Source organism: Nipponia nippon, unplaced genomic scaffold, assembly GCF_047370975.1.
Source record: "Nipponia nippon isolate SJK-2023a ecotype South Korea unplaced genomic scaffold, ASM4737097v1 scaffold_7, whole genome shotgun sequence".
NCBI classification, from domain to species: Eukaryota; Metazoa; Chordata; class Aves; order Pelecaniformes; family Threskiornithidae; genus Nipponia; species Nipponia nippon.
The window spans coordinates 9,766,193-9,785,641 of record NW_028262391.1 but is presented as its reverse complement, the minus strand read 5'-3'; the positions used below and the strand labels follow the sequence as shown (position 1 = coordinate 9,785,641).

At 46.9% G+C, this 19,449-nt stretch overlaps 1 protein-coding gene across 22 annotated transcripts in view; it reads left to right on the top strand.

Annotated features, from left to right (window-relative positions):
- The window catches only part of MBNL1 (muscleblind like splicing regulator 1), a 112,138-nt gene extending 101,792 nt beyond the window's left edge, over positions 1 to 10,346 (top strand). For 14 of the 22 annotated variants that reach the window (XM_087739128.1, XM_087739144.1, XM_087739126.1 and 11 more), the window contains 4 exons: positions 1,064 to 1,099; positions 1,799 to 1,893; positions 5,273 to 5,347; positions 6,976 to 10,346. In XM_087739128.1, coding sequence (XP_087595254.1) covers positions 1,064 to 1,099; positions 1,799 to 1,893; positions 5,273 to 5,329 — 188 coding nt within the window. In that variant the 3' untranslated portion in view covers positions 5,330 to 5,347; positions 6,976 to 10,346. The remainder of the gene's footprint in view (positions 1 to 1,063; positions 1,100 to 1,798; positions 1,894 to 5,272; positions 5,348 to 6,975) is intronic. The other 8 variants (XM_087739135.1, XM_087739132.1, XM_087739129.1 and 5 more) reach the window with 2 other exon arrangements.
- Positions 10,347 to 19,449: the final 9,103 nt, after the last annotated feature.

Genomic DNA, 19,449 nt, shown 5'->3' with positions numbered 1-19,449 from the left:
ATAGTTAAAAAATGATACCATGATGTTCCTAAAAACACCATACTGCTGTTGGCTCTCTAGTTGCAGGGCAGAATTCACCAGGTGCTGTCACTTCAGTTATTCTTGTCTAGCCTAAAGAGAGTTGCAGGTTGTGAGCCCAGACACCAGCAGCTTAAAATATATCCAATAATGTAGAAAAAAATGCTGAACAAGTATTCTTAGCTGCTGCCATGAGCTGCATGGGAGACTTTAACTATTCAGTCACTCCTCTGACCTGCATATTAAGCACACAGACCAGAGGACGGTCAGGATCATTTCACCAGCAGCTCACAGGGGTCGTACAGATACGACAGAAGTACTGCATGCCGAATTCACCTGGTTTTTGCCTATATATTACCTAAATATTGGAGCAGTCAGACTGCAACTAATGAAACAGTATAGATCAAGTCATCACTCTGCAAGGAATCGTTGCTCCAGCCCATCCGAGATGGGCCCCAGCTGAAAAGGCTGTTCTAGCAGGAGGGGAGAGCCTCGCTTGCCTCCTCTCTCCGTCTGCCTTCCCCGGACAGAACAAGCCTTAGGCTGCGCTTCCCCAGCAGCTGCAGGGAGAGGGCACAGCGCTGCTAATCCCTCGCTCCGGCTACTCCGTGTGTGTCCTAGCAGGGGTGGACCTCAGGTACCTGTAGGCAGGTGCAACTTGAAAGTATTTTAATCTGAGGAAGCCAGGGTAAAGACCATTACAAAGCTTATGTCAAAAGGCAAAAAGATTTAAGACTAAAAGAGTTTTAAAATAAAGCTAAAGAAACTTTTCCTAGCCATGCTAATATTCCACAGTGCTACAAAGGCAAACACAATATACCAGCACACAGTTCAATCAGCTCTTTCCCCTTCACTGAAGACTAGTTCTAATGGATCACTGTGCTATTGTATGGTTTGATTGTGCTGACAGTTACATGCCACTGTTCCCATAATAACAATTTTTCTTCTTTGTTCAAATGAAATTTTCTAATTACACGTGTGATGGGTTGTTTTAATTCTTTTCCCTTTCCAAATCCACCTTCCTGTTGCAATGCATGATGGGCAGGCTCAATATTGTGCATGACACCCGCTACAAGTGTTGGTAGGTGCCAGCTTTGTTTCTTGATTATCTTAAACCTGTGGTGCAGCTCACAGACCCTCAAAATCCACTGCTAGATTTTAACTTATAGCTCTTGTGCCAATCCATCTCCCTTAGCCTCCTGCACTAACACCTGTCAATTAAATGCAATTGTTTTATTTAATTGACATGGACACATAGACATTGTTAATTTTGTATAGCAGTTGTTTGAATTGCACATGGTTCCTTGGTGGATTTTGATTGGACTATGAGTTCCAGTGTTTAGAAACTTATCTCGTGTTAAGTAAAGACTGTACCTTACTATAGCCACGTAGACATATACTGTCCTTCAACAAGATACATTTTTGTTTGCAGTAAATATTTGGGTTGAATTCTTAAAAGACAAAAATTTGTAAATATAAGGGCATTTAAAAATTCTTCTGTTGATTTTTGTATTGAAATGGTTAAGCTTGTTTGTGTCGATTTTCTTGATTTGATGGTAACAAGCATTTTCCCCTTTTTTTCTCTTTCATTTCCCTCCCCTCTTTCTCCCTGGAATGTTGTCCTGCTTTGCACTGTGGTTGCATGTCACGCGCTGGCAATGATGTCTCGGGCTTTTTGCTGTGATAAATACCATGCTCAATTATCCTACCACATGTCGCTCTGGTTCCCATACTGCTACACTCTTCTGTATGTTTGCTTATATGATTTTCCTTCCGAAAGTTCCCATGGTGCACGGTGCTACGCCAGCCACTGTGTCTGCAGCAACAACATCTGCCACAAGTGTTCCCTTCGCTGCAACAGCCACAGCCAACCAGGTTTGCTAATTTACAGCTTTGTTCCTTACAGACAACTTGAAATTGGTGCTTTTAATGAGCATGGGGGTTTTGATTTTACCTCTTGTTGGCCTACACATTCTCTCTAAGACCTGCAGCACAGCTTAATAAGCCTTTGTCCATGCTCAAAAGGTGCTGCAGTTCCATTTCTGATGCTAAAAATAATTGATAATAGAGTTTCTGACTCAGTCTTAACATTTATGGGCCGTGCTGCTTATTTCTGCTCTCAGAGATGTAAAGAGAAAGGGATAATACACGGAACCCATTATTTATTTCTACTTCTGTGAAGCCGACAGTTCCTTTTAGTGCAGAACTCCAGTGAAAGCCAGTAAAACCTTTGTGCAGAGGGGTTGCAGGGTCAGAATTTTAACAGTCTGAATTGAGCAGTCTGAACATGTTCTGACTCTCCTCTTCCAGGAGCAAAACAAAAACGTTTGAGCATGGGCCACACAGAAACTTCTTTTTAAACCTTTGTTTCAGCTTGTGATTCTGCTAGGAAAGGGCCGATTACTTGTTGCCGTAGGCAGACGTCAGTTAAGAAAATGTCCATTAGAGCCTGGCTTTATTTCTAAATAGCTACCCCAATTGTTGCCGTGTTTGGATGTGTTTCAGGAATAAAAGAATTAATGCTGCGCTAAATAAGCGATTAAAAGTCCTCCCTGAAAAGCTAGAAACTATAGTCAGACATGAGTACCAGGGGCCAGAGGAGCTGCACCTGAGAACAGAACGTGGCCTGCTGTTCTTATCTAGCTGGGTTGTCAAAAATGCAGATTTCTGTAGTACATCTGGCTGAAAGTGCAACAGTAAAAACTTTTAAAAGACCCTCTTCTTTCTTTTATAAAAACAAATGTTTTTTTGAGATTTTACTAGGAAGTTAGAATTGCCTTATGTCATGAAACTATCAGTTCTGGTCTAATATGCAGGTATTACTCTCGACTCAGTGGGAATCACACATGCCTTTTAGAAAAGGGAACTAAACATTTTCTTTAGCATTTTGCAGGTGTGGTTCTGTATGTGAAATTAATTCTGAGGATAAATGTCAGTTTTTAAGGCAGGCTCACCTGACATACTCAGCTTCCTAAGTCATTAGAGCTAACTCCTTAAACAATTTCAAAATCCCATCGTAAAGTTGTCAGGTTTGCAGCTGCAGTTGGACATTAAGCAGCAACACCCGTGCGCGTGGCCTGCTGCACCTGCACCTCTGTGCTTGGGGTGGATGGCGCCGGCTCCTGCAGAGCCGGGAGCCCCCGGCCTCGCTGCAGTGCGAGGTACCAAGTGCTGCAGGCTCCCGCAGGATTAAGTCCAGAGTCTTTGGCTTTGAGCCTCTCCACCTTTGCCTGTTGAGCACTACCATTTTGTACTGCGCCCAGCTGTACGTTCTTTGTTAACCTGTCTGCTTACTGATCTCTCAAAAATATTATTCCAAAAATTACACTATTGTAGTGATATATAGGTGTGCACCTCCTGAGTCTCAAAAGGGACCTGGATATTTTGCAATTCCAAACAATACTCAGGTTAGTCTGCTTAGCAAGTAGCACTTTCTGCTCTTGAGGAGTGTTTGCTGAGTGACCATGTCACTCACAGATTTAAACCAGCATAAGAATTGCTTTGTATTTTGAAAAGCTGGTTTATAGACGTGACTACCTCTGCACATGTGTCACCTAAGCAAGCAACCACCTGTATGCCCCATGTTTCTTGATATTGTAATTTATTGCACCATACAATTAAGTATCTCTGTACCCTCCATAAGTCCAGAGAGTTGTGAGAACAAGCCAAGCCACAGAAAAACATCATTATTTTTTAAAATCATCTCTGTGTAAATAACCATGCACTTTCCCAAACAGATTACAGGGAAACTTTCTGTTGTAGAATCTGATCATTTCATGCATATCCTCCCTGGAGCCTCATAACACACTTAGTAAAGTACTGCAGCCAAACCTCAATATATACATATATTATGAATATATGTATATACTATGTGAGCAATGCTGAAATTATTTAATGCCACACGATGCAATGTGCATGCATGCCAAAAGTCTTAAGATCTGGCCCTTCATCTTCATTGACTGGTGTTGAAGGTCCTTGGTATGTTCCAACAGCACTATCCCTGATGCTTCTACACAGTTGGGTGCAACAGCCTGTCCTGCAGCAGTAGAAAAAAAAATGGTATGAGAAGCTTCATTATGCTTGAAGCACATTTCTGTACAAGTTGGCAATGTTGTAGAGGTGTGTGGAGTTGCTAGGGGAGGAGAGGGCACAAGGGGTGGAAACCAACACCAAGACCTGTAAACGATTTAGTTAAGAGGAAACCTCCCCATTCCCTTTCTTATGCGGGTTAACGGGTCAGCCTTAGCATCCACGAGGAAAAAGAGGCTTTTCAAGCGCGACAGCCGTTTGTGATGCTACAAATCAATTTTGTGTCCTATGCCCCAGCATGTTTCCCTGTACGTGGGCGCATCTATTTGCTCCCTCCAGCCGGACTCCCAGTCCTGTCTGTAATGCGAGGTTGCTCACGGTTCCTCCAACACCTGCATGCTTTAGTGCTCTCCCTTCTCAAGGGAGACCTGCTAGGTCTGTTTGGGCTCGCTCCCGTGGACTCCAGCCTGTGCACTGCACACAGAGGGCTGCACGGCTGGGACCCAAGGGTGGGATGTAGAATATAAGTTTGTTACTTGTACTGCTGGTAATCTACTCTGATTTTAATTTTTTTTTTTTTTTTTTAATGGGAAGCTGAGTTGATGGGGCACTTCCAGAGAGCCCCGTAGTGAATTCTGTTTACGCAGACAAACATTTTGAGAATTGTTTCACTGCTTTGGGGAGTCTTAGCTTTTCAGCTGATCCACCGTGATGCCCGCAGCGGCCGTGGGAAGAGCAGGCAGCTCTTCTCCACAGTGGATTTTCACCAGCCGTGAAAATCAAGCTCGGGGCATCCTAGGTTTGGCATTCAGAAACGAAGACAGTGAAAGCAGTGAACACTTCACAAAATCAGACTGAAACAAGGCCACTGTAGAATTTATAATTTTTAATGATACACTGAAAACACAGAATTTTGTGTAGGCCAACAAAAAGGGCTATTGTCAATTACTGCACTGCATGACTTTTGTAGATTTTAACTTCTCTTATTTCCTAAACAACCAATAATACTTATTTATATTTGTCAAGTAGTACTTAACACAATGTTTTCCAGTTTTAAGTTGCTATTGTAGCACTTCAGTTGACTTTAACTTATAGTTACAATATAAAATCCACCAACTCACAGCTGATCCTCACTTTTCCAAACTTATGTTCTGTAGCAAAATGCTGTGTCTCTGGGTCGGCTCATGGCACATGTTATTCATTGTTTACATTTTTTTACCTATAGATACCCATAATATCTGCCGAACATCTGACTAGCCACAAGTATGTTACACAGATGTAGACATTTTGTCATCAAACAGTAAGTTCCTAATGCGTTGTTCCTTGCAGTTTTCTTACCTATATGTGTGCATAATTTGTCTTTTTCAGGGACAGAATGTTTTTATTTTCTTTCTAAGAAAACTAATAAGATATGGGGGAAGAGGCTCTGAACTCCGCTGACATGCCATTCCTCTCTGAGCAGAGATCCCGTAGTTTGCAGTGACCCCGTTAGCTAGTGTGTTGGGCCAGATGTCAGTATTAGTTTCCACATATAGAAGGAACATATTATACGTATGGATAAACTGCTGAATAGCAAAATCAGAGAGTCTAAAATTAGAGTTTTACGTTTTGTTTATAAAGGATGATGTCTCTAGCGCTGATGTGAGGCAGGTCGGGGGGGGGGGGGGGGATGGTTATGTTAAGCGGTCTTTAGAAAGAACTAATTTTAAATCTCCAAATTTGGAAAGCCGGCATCTCTGAAAATACTGATGTAGTAGTCTGCCTAGCTGAAGCTTGATGTCTCTTGAACACAGGTTATCAGATTACAATGCATTACGTACAGCATTTTCCTTGCATAGGTGATACGGCAAGAGAGGTCCCACAGTGCAGGCGCAGTTCATACCTGCGTTGTGTTGGTGTGAACAGCGGTTGCAGACAGTGTATGTCAGCTTTTTATACTGCAGCCTTTCATCCCACAAAGTCTGAAATCTAGGTTTGTGTGCCTAAGCTTGAGAGATTTTTTCCCCTGTATCTTCCTATGAGTAAACTGTAGTTTCCAGTCTGTCACTAAATTGCCTGTTGTCATTAAGACCACCCGCAGCACATCACCTCCCCTAGGATAGCTTGTCATTTGTATTACCTTTCTCTCCCTTGCACTCCGTTTCTGCTGTTTTTTATCGAATGGCTCAGCTATAATGGAATTATTACTTAGGGTAAGGATTAACTGATTTGCCGCAGTGGGTTTATAATAATAGTTATTCCTTTCAGCTTAGCATAAGCATTTTTACACTGCTTAAGTGACTCAGGTGGGATGCCTCTAGTCTGCAGCCTGAGCTTGCTGCCAGGCTTCCCTCTGCAGTCAGCTGGGACTGGGGTGTCCCCATTTTGGAGACCGTCCGGAGGTGGAGGAGCAATCACTCTCTAGAGTTGTGATAGGCAATAGAGACCAGAGAAATAGGTACACTAGATGGGCAGTTAAGTAAGAAAAATTATCTTGGGAACATAGAGCCTGGATTTCTAAGGATGTTTAGGTGCCTTTCTGATACTGGTTGGGCTCCCAGGTTTTACAGGGCAGCGGCAGCAGGGTCTGGGAAGAGAGAGGAGCCCAGAGCTGCTGGGCAGCGCTCACACAGCACTTTGTGGGAGCTGCCTCCCAGGGTCTGGGCTCTGGGGTCTGGAAACTGTCCCCCGCATTCTGATCCCGCGGCCAGGGGCTCAGGAGCAGCGGGAGGCCAGTGTATTGTGCACTTTTATCACTGCAGAATTAGGGTGCAAAGTGAACCTCTGCTGCAAGAATGTTACTGAAGGGAAATCTCACGGGGTTTGGGTGCAAGCTTCCCCGATTCTCGGTGGCAGATTTCCCTGTTGCAAATGCAAAATTTGGGCTGATGTGGTGCTAACAAGAAGTTACGACTGTGTTGAAAATGCTTTGTCTTTTTTCCTTTCTAGATCATAACTAAAGAGAAAAGGACAGTGTGTTTGGGTTGAGAAGAGGACGAGCTCATTAGCCATAATGTATATACCGTCAAGCAACACTCGGAAACTCCCTCAGCAGTAAGACATCCACACATTGCATGTTAACAAGATGAAACAAGAACTTGGAAATCCACTGCACACTGTTGCCTATATACTTTGTACATTTAATTGATATTTGTGCTGAGGTGATCTTATTGTCTAAAAACTACAACATTGTCTATCTTTTCTAGCACCGAAGTATGCATATGGATTTGAATATGCATATATAGTCTATTTCCTACATAATCATGTATGTCACCTTGAAAAGACAGACGATGATGTAACCATAAATCTATTATGTATTGGTACGTCTGTAGACCAAGATATAATTTTTTAAAGTAAGTTTATTTCTTTCAAGGTTTACAAATAACAAAGGTGCACCTTGTATTTAAAATTGCCATTATAGATGAGAGCGTGCATGCACAGTAATTTTTGTTTAAGAGTAATATTTTTAATGTAATAGATTGTAAGAAGTGGTAAGAGAGGTATCTGACAGAGATGAATGTGCCAAGCAAAACCACAACTGTGTATATTTTAAAGCACATCAATGGCTTTAAATACCATGTTGTTAAGGATTCTCATGAAGTGCCATAGACTGTACATCCGATTAGAGTATTATTTCTGCAGTGTTATTTTCAGAACCACGTTTTCACTTACTTTAGTAGTACTAATCAGTCAAAGGGCACCATTCTGTTTCAAACCAAAGCTGTCTCAGAAATGGCCAACTATTCCTTACAGTAACAGTAGACAGCACAAGAAAGATACTCTAGCCGTACAAATTAACCCATACTGGACATATATATAAACTATTTTAAGGCATTGTAGTGTAATATTTATGCATATTTTACTGTATAACGTGATATATGAAAGGGAAAAGCCATTTCTGAGACACAGTAACAAATGTTTGAGGAACTTCTTTTGCTTCTATTTATAGCCTCTGTCAAAAGTCAAAAGGACTATAAATGTTTTGCAGAGATGGGTTTCACTTTTACTTCATCAGTCACACTTTACATGGTGACTCTAAACAAAGACGAAAGAAGCACTGACATCAGATGCATGACAAACCAAAATATGAAAAAATGGAGATGTTAATTAGCGTAGAAATTGGGTGGGTTAAATACTTGGGTGAGTTTTATATGTGATTTTTTTGTTCAGATTAACTGCTTATAGCCTTAGAAAGCCTTTACAAAATAAAACAAAAAAATAGATGTGCATTCAAGTTTTAAGAATGGATTCATCCAAAGGAATTCCTTTTTGTGGTTTGGATGTTGCAGCTAGTAAAGGATATTTTTGCTCTGTTCAGCAAAGTGCTGAAGTGGGGGCCAGGTCACTGGTAGCGTAGCGTGGAGTGGAAGAAGCGCGAGTTCGGTTGTAGAACTCTCCATACTTCCAAGTTTACTGCGAGTTTTTATGCTTGAGAGAGATGCTTTATAGTATAAGAATGATGTGTTGATTTTACTGATTGTACTGTACATCTATTAAAGCCTTAGATTATTACATTACGGGTTAAAACCCATACCAATGTAATTTCAATCGTGTTAAGAAAGTATAGGTGACTTCACATGTTATTGTAGTTACTTAACATTATAGAATATTACTTATTTTTTTTCTTGTTAAAAGTGTAGTTTTTCTTTCTTACATTTATTAGATTGTTTTCGTTTTCTATTACCAGTTGAATACCATTTCAGTTTATAGAATTTTGTTTTATTAGAATTTACTGATGACTTTTTCAAAATACAAAAAAAGTAGTTTTCTTCATAACATACTCAGTTTTGAATTTACATGTAGTGTCATATGAGTATTCGTATTATTGTTAACTAAATGATTTATATTTTACTGATTTAATATTACAATGTAAGAATGTCAGTCATTGTTAGTTCTTGTCTAGTTTTCATTAAAAGAACAAAGATCTTTTATATGGATATCTTATAATTATATAATCATTGCTAAGTAAGAAGTTAAGTTGTTGCTATCGCAACAATCCTGGCAGACAATTGAGTAATATTTTGATGATTTATTTTGTTTGTAATTAGTTATTATGAGAAAATCTAGTTCCTAGATATTAGAATAAAATTTATTTTCTACTGTATCCATTTCAAATGTTAAAATATTGTTTAAATATTTTTTGAAATCCCTGAATATCAGGCCTTGTTATAAATAAGCTGCATAATCAATAGATCAAGGGACTTTTTGTTGATAATCCAAATACTCAAAGTTTACGTAACAAGAATTATAGTGTGTGTGTGCAAACTCTTGAGGGTTGATTATGCTGCAGTTTAGCATGTGGGAACGTATAGAGAGAAGGTTGACTTTTTGCACTTCTGTATATAGTCAAAAAAGAGAGAAACCTGTATAATAGTAAGATCTTATTTTGAATAAAAATGTCTATAATTACAAGGAGTTTTGTTAAGGCTAATAAAATGACAGGCTGAACAAAATTGCTTGCAAAAGTGGCACAGAGTTAGCACTCCATACCCCTTCAAAAAAGTTGCTTTGCTTTATGTGGACAGCTTGTAGTTTGCCAGGATTTTTTCAGCTGGAAAGATATGCCATCCTTCCAAGATCTCATGACTGACAAAAGCTCCACTGGTTCAAATCTGCCTGAAAATCATTAATAAAGAAAAAAAAAAAAAAAAAAAAAGAAAAAAGCAGGTACTTCAAACCATCAAGGTGAAATCATGGCTCAAATATTCCGTACATTATTCAAAAACTACTGCATGTTTAAAGTATCAAAAAAATATATTAAAGATATATGCTATTCAAACCAGTTTCTGACAATTTCAGTGGTTTATTGTTCACAAAAAAGATTCTTCAAAACAAATACTGACGTTCACAAAAGAGTTAAATCATGAACAGGCAAACCAAACAGCACACCGTAGCTGTAGTTGTTATGTGATTATTTTTTATTGCTGTAGTGGTCCTGTTCTTTTAGCAGGTGAAAAAAAAAGAAAAACCTGGGAAATTTTACCATTTTAATGGAAAGCATTCAAGAAACCTTGTCATTATATAAGCCAAAGCTGGAAAGAAAAAGTGATTAGGCCATTACTTTGTCTGATCTCTCCAGTACTCACACTGAATAAGTAATGAAGTTGCACTTATTTGCAACCCCGCAACTTTCATCTGCTGAAAGGACAGATGTGCTTGGTTTTACTATTATGTAATCACAGACTTACTTTTTGCTTGTAGTTGCTCCAAATTATGTACTCTGTCCTGGGCTGCAATTTGTTTTTATGCTTATTTTATTATTACTGCTATAGTTGACCTTGCTGTATGGAAAAAATAAAGTGAAATTGCCCTAATAAAAATTCTCAATGATGTTTTTCTATATCAGGTAAAAAATCGCACCGCTTTCTTTTTTATACTTTTTTCATTTTATCTGCATGTTTGTTTGACTGAAAGGATATCGTTTATTTGGGGGAAAAAACCTGTATGCTGGTATTGGGGTTTTTTTCTTCAACAGTGCGTAGTATGTTAAATACACAGGATATATATTAAGAATGCTAAGTATACGTGATACTATTGTTAAATCCAGATGATAAATATAAAGCAACCGGATACCATAGATCCAGACCAAGCTGTTATTACCCTCTTGTGGCAATACTTCCAAGATGCAGGTAAAAGAAAGGGACCCTCAGCATCTGCCTGCCCCCAGTTTTGGTGCCCGCAGCAGGCAAACGGGGTGCAGCCAGGCAGTGCCTGACGTTAGAGGGAGCCCCATTTCCACCCGTTACTGTTGCTTGATTAGTCTGGCACAAATCGCTCTGATAATCAGAATTACTGACGAAAAAAATCACAGGCATAATTGGGGAAAGGAAGCGCATCAGAACGCTTGTTTTCCACGAGGATTTCGGGTGTCTCCTGCGTTTGGGAGCGCAGCCTGAGCGGCCTCACGGAAGAGCTCGCGTTTCAAAGGCCGGTTTTATTTGCTTCAATCCTCAGCTCAGCACATGAGGACGCCTCATTCCCATCGGCTGAACACCCAGCTCGTTTGCACTGCCTTTGCACCGATACTTGCGACGACACCAGCATTTTCATTTATCATTGCATTTAGCTGCCAAGTTAAAAAATAATGTGTCGAGCAGCACGAATGTTCTAAATTAGCAAAAATAACAGGACTGTATTTTCCTCTGTAACTGATGAAGGCGGCCACGGAGGTTCCCGTGACAGCTGCTATCGGTTAGTGCTCCCGCGACCGAAGCCGGGCAGGAGGCTGCTCGGCGACGCTGCCCCTGGGTCACCAACCCCGCAGAGGTCGGTGTCGCGCAGGACCCTCCGCTGCAGCCGGTCGGGTCTGTCCCATCGCGCCCGGGCGGTGTCGGGGGACTCAGGCCGCAGCCGCCAGTCAGCAGGTACCGAGCAGCAGCTCTGCCCGCAACGGGGCTCTTGCTGGAGAGCTGAGAGAGCATAAAACCACTCGGATGCTGAGGAGAACCACGAGAAGGAGCTCCTGCCAAAGCGGCGCCTGCCGCCTGCGGCCCGGGAAGCCCGCGGCCGTGGCAGCTCGCCAGCCGGGGCTGGGACGGTAACAACTGCAGGAGCAGTAACAACTGTAACAGTTGTTACAACCAAATAAAAGAATTTTGTTCAAAGGGATCCACGCGTGTCTGCAGCTGAGATGCTTTCTGAAAGGAGGAAAGGATTCTCAGCCTTTGGAGAAGGAGGAGCAGAAACCTGAAAAGGAGTTTTAATTGCTTTTGTGTGATTTGTGATGAGAACAGGGAATGGCCTCAGGAAGAAGGAAAGAGAATAATTCTGAGGGTCTTTTTGCATCCACATATTCGTTGTAATAAAAAAAAAAAAGCCTATTTCCTGCCCCAACAGAGCTGATCACACCACTTTCTGTGGTCCCAGCAGTGGCATCACGCGATGCCTCGGTGCCTCACGCTGGTGCCAGCGCAGCCTTGGCACTGGGTCGAGGCGCTGGGTTGGGCACAGCTCTGCCCTCTGGCAGCACACAGGGACACGGAGCAAGACGTGGGGCCGGGGAGAGCGGCACGGCCAGCCTGCGCACCCACCGTGCCACCGCGCTGTGCCGTGGGATGCAGCAGCCCATCACAGCATCAGCTCCTGCCACCCCTGAGGCGCTGGGAAAGCAGGTTTGGAGAATTGCACAGGTGCCCGTGGTGGTGCTGAGCAGCCCCGGGGGTGGGTGGGTGGGGGTGGGCATGATGGGAATCAGCTGGGGGTAAAGGGCTGGAGGCAGCAGGGCAGAGCTGGATGGAGCTGTGGGTGTAGGAGGGAGCTGGAGGTTGCTGGATGTGCAGGTAGGAGCTGGTGTGGGCATGGTTTGGGGTCCCTGGGGGGAGATCCTCCAGGAGACAGCTCATCTACAGCTTCAGGAGGACACCAGGACTGAGGGGAGACCTTGCCCTGGTGCTTGTACAGGGCTGGCTGAGGTCTCCTCACCAGGTCAGCCTGGCCAAGGTCCAGCTCAACTCACCTGGTGTCTGGCTAATGGTGCAGAGCGACGGTGGGGCTGCAGTGCTGTGGGATTCCCCTTGGGTTTGTGCCTCTGTCGTGGCTCTGAGAGAGAGCGATTAAAGTGCAGGATGGTAACGGGCCCCTGATGCTGCTTTTAAGGAGTTAAGAGGGGGATGGACCTCCTGCAGCTGACCTGCCCAAGGTGATGGGGCTTTTCCATGGGGGGACCTTCCTGCAGCATGGGTGCACCCCTCTCAAAATGCTTTCCAGTTTATTGCTGTGCAGAGCTGTTGGGTGTTGGAAGGGCACAACTGAAAGGCCCCAAAGCAGCTCATGTGCAGCTGCTTTAACTGGTGCTCCTCATTGCGTGTTGCGGGCTGGTGGTGCGGGGAAGCCCTGGGGGCGGTGGGATGGCTGGTGAGAGCAATGGTTCCTCATGGTGCTTTGTGGTGCTTTTGCAAAAGCTCTGGCTGGTGAAGGAGCTGTGCTGTGTGCCGGAGGAGACCCAAGCACTGCAGCAGGGTGCCCTGCACTGGGTGCCTCCTGCCTGCAGCCTCCAGGGCTGGGGGGAGGTGGAAAAGTCTCTCCTGTTTATGTAGACTCAAGGAACAAACTGAAAGCAGTTAAGAAGTCAGTGCGCTGTTTTTCATGGAGTTGGTGAAGATGAAAGTGCGTTATCCCTGTGCTAATAAACCACAGGAGGAAATGAATCGCAATGCTATTTCAGGAATGCACTGGAAATAAAAGTGCAGTTACTCCTAAGCACCCTAAAAGCGCACTGGGGGTACAGCCGAACAGCATTCATCATGTATACATTCTCGGTACCTAAAAATAGCCAGTTTGGAGTCTTTCACCCATCACAGGAATTTAGCAAGCTTGCTGTGGCATATATTGACAATTATCCGGCACCAACAGGGAAACATTCAATTAAATAATGGCAAGAGAGGAGCGACAATTATGGGATGGGAAAAGACAGGTTACGCTCTTCTGAGAGCAAGCAGCACGTGGCACGGCACTGCACGTTCGGCCCCCCCTTGGGGTCCCTCCCTGGCAGGCACCCTGGGAGGGGAGGGATGGGGGTGTCACGGGCATGGTGCGGACCCTTGGCTTTAAGGGTGGAGAGAGCAAAACGCTCTGGCTGTTTTCACGTGTCCTCAGCTATGAGGTTCTGCAGCGGGGGGAGGCACTTGTGGCACTTCCCGAGGATGGGGGATGTATCGGAGCACTCAGAAGAGCGAGCCCACCCTGTCCCTTGGGCTGGGGGAATGGGAACAAAACCACAGGGCTGAGTGCGGGCGCCTGAGCCGTGGGGTGCTGGTGAGAAGCCCAGATGGGCTTGGCCAGGAAGGAGATGGGATGCTTGTGCTGGAGAGCATCATCTGCACTAGAGAAAAAATCCAGTTATCAGGGATCTGTTTGTTTTTCTCTGCTCTTCCTTCTGTGCTGTTATTAATCCCAAGCCACCCTTGCCTGGATGTGCTGGTTACCCAGCCCTGGCTGTATCCGGAGCACACGGTATTTGGGGCTATACTCGCCGCGGGGAGCGCAGCCTGCTGCATAGGGCCAGGCTGGGCACGCAGCCCTGGGGAGCAGCTTCGCAGCTGGGCTGGCACAGCCATGGCTGCCTCCCGGCCGTGGCACTCTGCAGGGGCATTGCAAAATGCTGTTTAAGGAAAACAAAACAAACCCTTCTGTAAAGCAGTGTTGCTAATTGCCTTTTCCACCCACATCTCGTTTTTCTCTTCTAAATGCATACATCTGGTCCAGGAAAAGGTCAGCAGTGGAAGTTGCTGCTTTCTACCTTCCTCCAAGTATAGATGGTTTTTAAGAGCCCTAAACCACACTTTATACAAAACGAACTGTGTATCTCGTTGTTAGCATTAGCAGGGTGCAGTGTCATGGGGGGAAACTCCTGCGGTGACGAGCTGACCTTTGCTGAGTGGGCAAGTCTCAGCCGAGCTCCTTGTCTTGGCAAGGCTAAAAATAGACTTCTGCGTCCTCCCGATAGCACGCTCACCATGGGTCAGGCACCACATATTGCCACTAACACACAGAAGAAAATCTCCTGGCGCTCACTTGAGCGTGGAGTCTATCTCAGTGTTTGTGTGTGGGTTTGGCAAACCCAGGTGGACCTGCCCAGGGTCGTGTCTTCATGCAGTGCCAGGGCACGGAGCCCAGGTGTCTTTGGAGGGCCTCTGCTTGTCCCTTCCCTCTTCTTCCTGCACCCACCTCTTGCTGAGCATCCGGGAGCAGCAATGCCTGCCCTCGCCATCTGCGTGCTTGGCTTTGCTGCCTTGCTGCACCACTCCAGTGCTCGCCGGCTGCTTCAGCAGAGGTACATTTAACACTGGGTGACTTTGGGGGCTGGCTCGGCACCGAGCGGTGGCAGCAGTAATGCAGCCCGGGGTGCCACCAGCTCCAGGTGCTCCCTGGGCATACGTGCATGGGACCCACCATGGTGGAAGTGTGAGGTGCTGAAATCCTGACCGAGAAGCATGAAGAAGAGCCTGGCTGAACACTGAGCTCTCTCGGTTAGTGCGCACTTGTTAGCGGTGGATGAAAACCAGCGTCGGGCACTGAGAGCCGCTGTGCTCCTGGTCTGTAGGATGCGCTGCATCTCATTTCATGGGGTATTTCTGCTGCCAGTCAGAAAGTGTGGCAACAGCCTGCGCAGGCTGTGTGCATCCAGTCTGGGGCTGTGGGTTTGCATTTTTTTCCCCTGCCCGAGGTCACCCCAAGCGCCCGGCAGCGCAGCAGCCCCCGTGCTGTCCCCCCCATCACCCGTGGTGGGCAGAAGCTGAGGCCGAGTGCCAGGTTTGGATGATTCCAGAGATGCCCTAGGGCATTTGGGGGGTGAGGGGCCCAGCCCTGGTCCACGGGCCCGGTGCAGGCAGCAGTTGGGGTGGAAATGGGTCTGAGCTCTGGCAGCACCGTGAGCCTGGGCAGGAGGTGATGGGCAGCCACCCACCTGTTCCTTCTCCTCGCTGTTTGCTGCGTGCTCGGCACTGCTGGCCTCATGTGCTTCTGCTGCAGCGCACGGGGCCGGTCACCGCTTCTCACGGGGCTGTCGTGACCGTACCACGCATCCTGCAGCAAAACTGATCTGGTGGTGAAAAAACGCCTGTATTTAAAATGTCATCTTCGTAATTAGTACATACTCACGTGCTAAATGGATCTATCTCTCTCTGGTGTCTGGCTGGGTATGCCGCTGCACTGCCAAGGAAGCCGGGCTGCTCACGGGCTGGGCTGGAGGAGCAGCCAGCGAACGACAGCCGGTGCAGCAGCGTCCAGTGCGTTCCTCGCAGTGCCAGCAATCGCAGCCCGCCTCGGAGCGCGTTACCCAAGCGTGGGGTTTGGGATGGGAGGGACACAGGAGACGCCAACACCTGATGGTGAAGGGGTCTGTGACTCTGGTCACAGGGCCTGCGGCATTGGCAGCTGTAAGCAAAGGGGGGAAAATGCATCCAGTGTTTCATTTTACCCAGCTTCTGACAGCTGCTGCTGGCTCCAGCTCCTTCCTCTGTTCGTAATTTCTAGTGCAAAAAGGAAAATGATGTGAAAATATCGTTACTGCATGAAACCCAGTTCTGAACATCTGTGCTGAATTGAAAATTTCATCCTAAAATAGACACACAGATACAGAGTGAAAAGGAGCAACTTATGGAAGAGAGCTTGAGGGAATTAACAACAATCTAACTTGCCTTATAAAACTGCTCTGCGGGTACCTGAGCATCTATCAGCATTCCTTCCTAACTTCACTTACTGCTGCATTGCTGCATTAATTTCTCCCGGTACCAGGTATTAGTCACTTTAACTGTGTCCATTCTCAAAAACAGCTCCATGCTGTTTGGAGGACCTGCATCTCTAAAGTGTGGTGCAAGCGTCGGGTCTGCGTTGCCCTTTCACGTGTTTTATCTGTGACACAAAATCAGTTGGCCAGGAGATCCCTGTGTACTTTGAAGTCGGCAGCACCTTGGGCACAAACCGCCTTGCTGTGATAGCTGGTCAGAGAACAGAGTTTTACCAATTTCCATTGCTACAATACTGTGACCCTGGTAAGCTGTGATTTGTTTGCAAAATCTTCGGTTCAGAAACCCCTCTGCATTCGGCTCACCCGGCTCTGCTGGAGCCGTGGAGGCTGCAGCCGAGTTAAACCAGAAAGCGTTGTGCGTGCGGGCCGCCTGGCTGGCACGAGCCCCGGTCCTCCCTGGGGTGCCGCAGAGGGTGTTAAGCAAACACACCTCAGGCATTTTCCCCCGCTGGTGCACTTGCTGCTGCATCTGGGACAGCCACTGCTCTTCTAGGGGGGCTGGCATACTGAAAATTGGGGTGTTTATTGGTTATATTGAAATTAATGTGTGCAATGTGGAAAACCAGGATGGTAATGTACGCCTGAACATAACCTACCTCTTCAGTTGGTGCTTGGTTTTATGAGTTGCCATAATGGAGTTTCAATTTAGTCTGCAATTAAATTATCTCTGTTCATCTTTTCATGCAGCGTGGAGCAGCCCGTTCCAACAGCCCTGTGCTCTTGGCACAGCCGTAGTTCGGCAGCACTTTATAGGGGTGTGTGGGCCAGCGTCTGCTCGCCTTTAGTCTTGAGATAGGACACGGAATAAAAGGTGATGGCAGCCGAAGACGCTGGCTCGGCAGCTGGCGGAGGCCACGTGCTGGCGCAGCAGTGTGAAGGCGGTGGTGCAGGTGACGATGCCCGTGTCGGTGCCAGCCCGGCAGTGCCCGGCAGGCACGCGGGGTTGCCACGGCAGGCAGGGGTACCCGGAGCCACCAGCCAGCCCGGGGTTGGTAAAGGTTTCCCCAGGCTGTGCTATTCGAGGAGAGAAGGCAGGATTTTCCCCTGTGTCTCTAGGGCTGAGAACTACCCTTCCCCTACTTTGGCTTTGTATGGAGCAGAGGGAAATAAAGCACTGTGTGGTTGCGTTTTGGGGGTTTTTAATTGCATATTGTCCGTAACGTCAAGCTTTATCTTGTCCTCTTCTTCCATAAGCAGCGCTGGTTGATGCTGGGAGGCATGCTGCCACCGGGAAGCTCTTCAGCCCTCCCGCTCAACCACCACCTGGAAAACCCCCTGGAGCTGCAGCAAACACCTGGTGTATTTTGTAGGGAATCGCTTTGGTCTTTACTATTTTTAAAGAAAATTCTGGAGCTTGGCTTGAGCATGCCAACTTAAACTGCTTGGAGAAGGGCCAAGAGGTATTTTATCACTTGAGCAGGTCAGGGAGAATAAGCGTGTACATTAGGGACTTCGCAAAAACCAGCTGAGATCATCTTTGTCGTCTTGTACCTATTACATGCTTGAGAAGGGTGAACAGTTCTTAGTGGTTTTGAACAGACAAAGTCTAAGATGGCCTAAAACCAAAGAGTTTTAAATTGTATCTACAGCTCTGTTCTTGAGTTAAATGATCGAGTTGGGGACTTGCAAGAGACAAAACGGAGCAGCTCCATCGTTTCAGCTGCAGTAACTCAAAACCCAGGCAGGGCATCTCTGGCTCTTGTGCTTCAGGGAGTGTGTGCTTCCCAGCATAAGGAGCATGAGCCCTTCTGTAGCTGCACATGGATCCATCACAGGCTGAGTCCGGGGTTGCAGCTGGCCCGTCTCTGGGCATGGGGAAGCCCGGGCAGGCACGTGGGCTGCTGGCGGGCTGGCGCTTGACGTGGTATGTGTGGAAAGAGTTCTGGTCAGGCTTCTGGTGCCCACAAAAAAGGGGGTTTTCCTCTGGGTCCTGAGCCCTCCCCTCACCAAATGCTCTGGATAACCAGCTGCTGACTGGGATTGTTGCCCCATTTGTAGTCCCTGAGCCTGTGAGCAGGCAGTGCAAAAATTTTAATAGTTGTCTTCCTCTCTGGCACAGCTTTCTGCTCTTAACCCCCTAAATAGACCCAGTCTGGGGCTGCAGGTCAGCCCCCTTGTGCGGTAAGGGGACAACTGGCTCTCCCAGCGCTCCTCTGTGGCCTCCGGAGCCGCTGGTGATGCTGAGACGTGATAGCAGTGCTAAGGGGATGCAGGGGGCTGGCAGGGGCCGGTGGTGCCTCAGCGAGGGAGGTTGTTGCAGGATTTGAGACGTTTCAGGTCATGGAAGCAGTCCTGGGATTCGCAACCATTGCTCGCTGAGACGCACAGGCGATGTGGGTGAAGCAGGACAGAGATGCGCTTGGTGCTGCTGAGAAGTTGCACCCACATCCCAAGGGATGCGCTACAGCATTTCAAGCAGTGTCTGTGCTGCTGCAGGGCTCCATCAGCCCTCCTGTTTGTGGCCGTAGGGCACAGCCGGGGACACCCCTGTCCCGGCGGCTTGGGACCTCTTGGAGCTCTGCCACCAGCATGTGCAGCGATGCAATGTGACAGCATAGAGCAGCAGGGCAGAGAAACGTGTTTATTCTCTGTCACAATTTCAAAATAAGACCGAGGCCATAATATTTTCCAGAATATTTGACAGCCAATCTCAAAGCTCTGGTGCTGCTGGAGAGCAAGACGGCCACGCAGCTGTGGTGCGAGGCTGCTGCGCTGTGCCTGGTGCCGGCAAGGGTGGCTGCGGTGGCCGTGACTGCTGTTCCTGGACGGGGGCTCTCCCGTCCCCTCCAGTGCAGCACAGTGCAGCTTCGTGGCGAACAGCGTAGCAGTAAGATGGGATGCAGCAACGGGGACCCTGCCCAGGGGCTGGGGACGAGGGTCCTGCAGGGTGAGGGGCAGCACCTGGGGTGCTCCGCTCTGCACGTAAAAAAAGCACAGGATAAAACCAGGTCAGGGGAGCGATGTGGGAGTGGGCAGTAGCAGCCCAGCTGGGGGTGCACCCCGGGGGTCTACCCCCCATAGGCACGGAAGTCCCGGGAGCTCAGCTCTGCGCCCTCTGCTTCTGCGGGGTGGGGAGACCCAGGCTATGCCCCCCTCGGGCCACCTCTCCCTTTTTGGTCTCCTCAGCCCTCCAGCCTCCCCACTCCAGCCTCTCATGCCCTGTCAGGCTCCCCCTC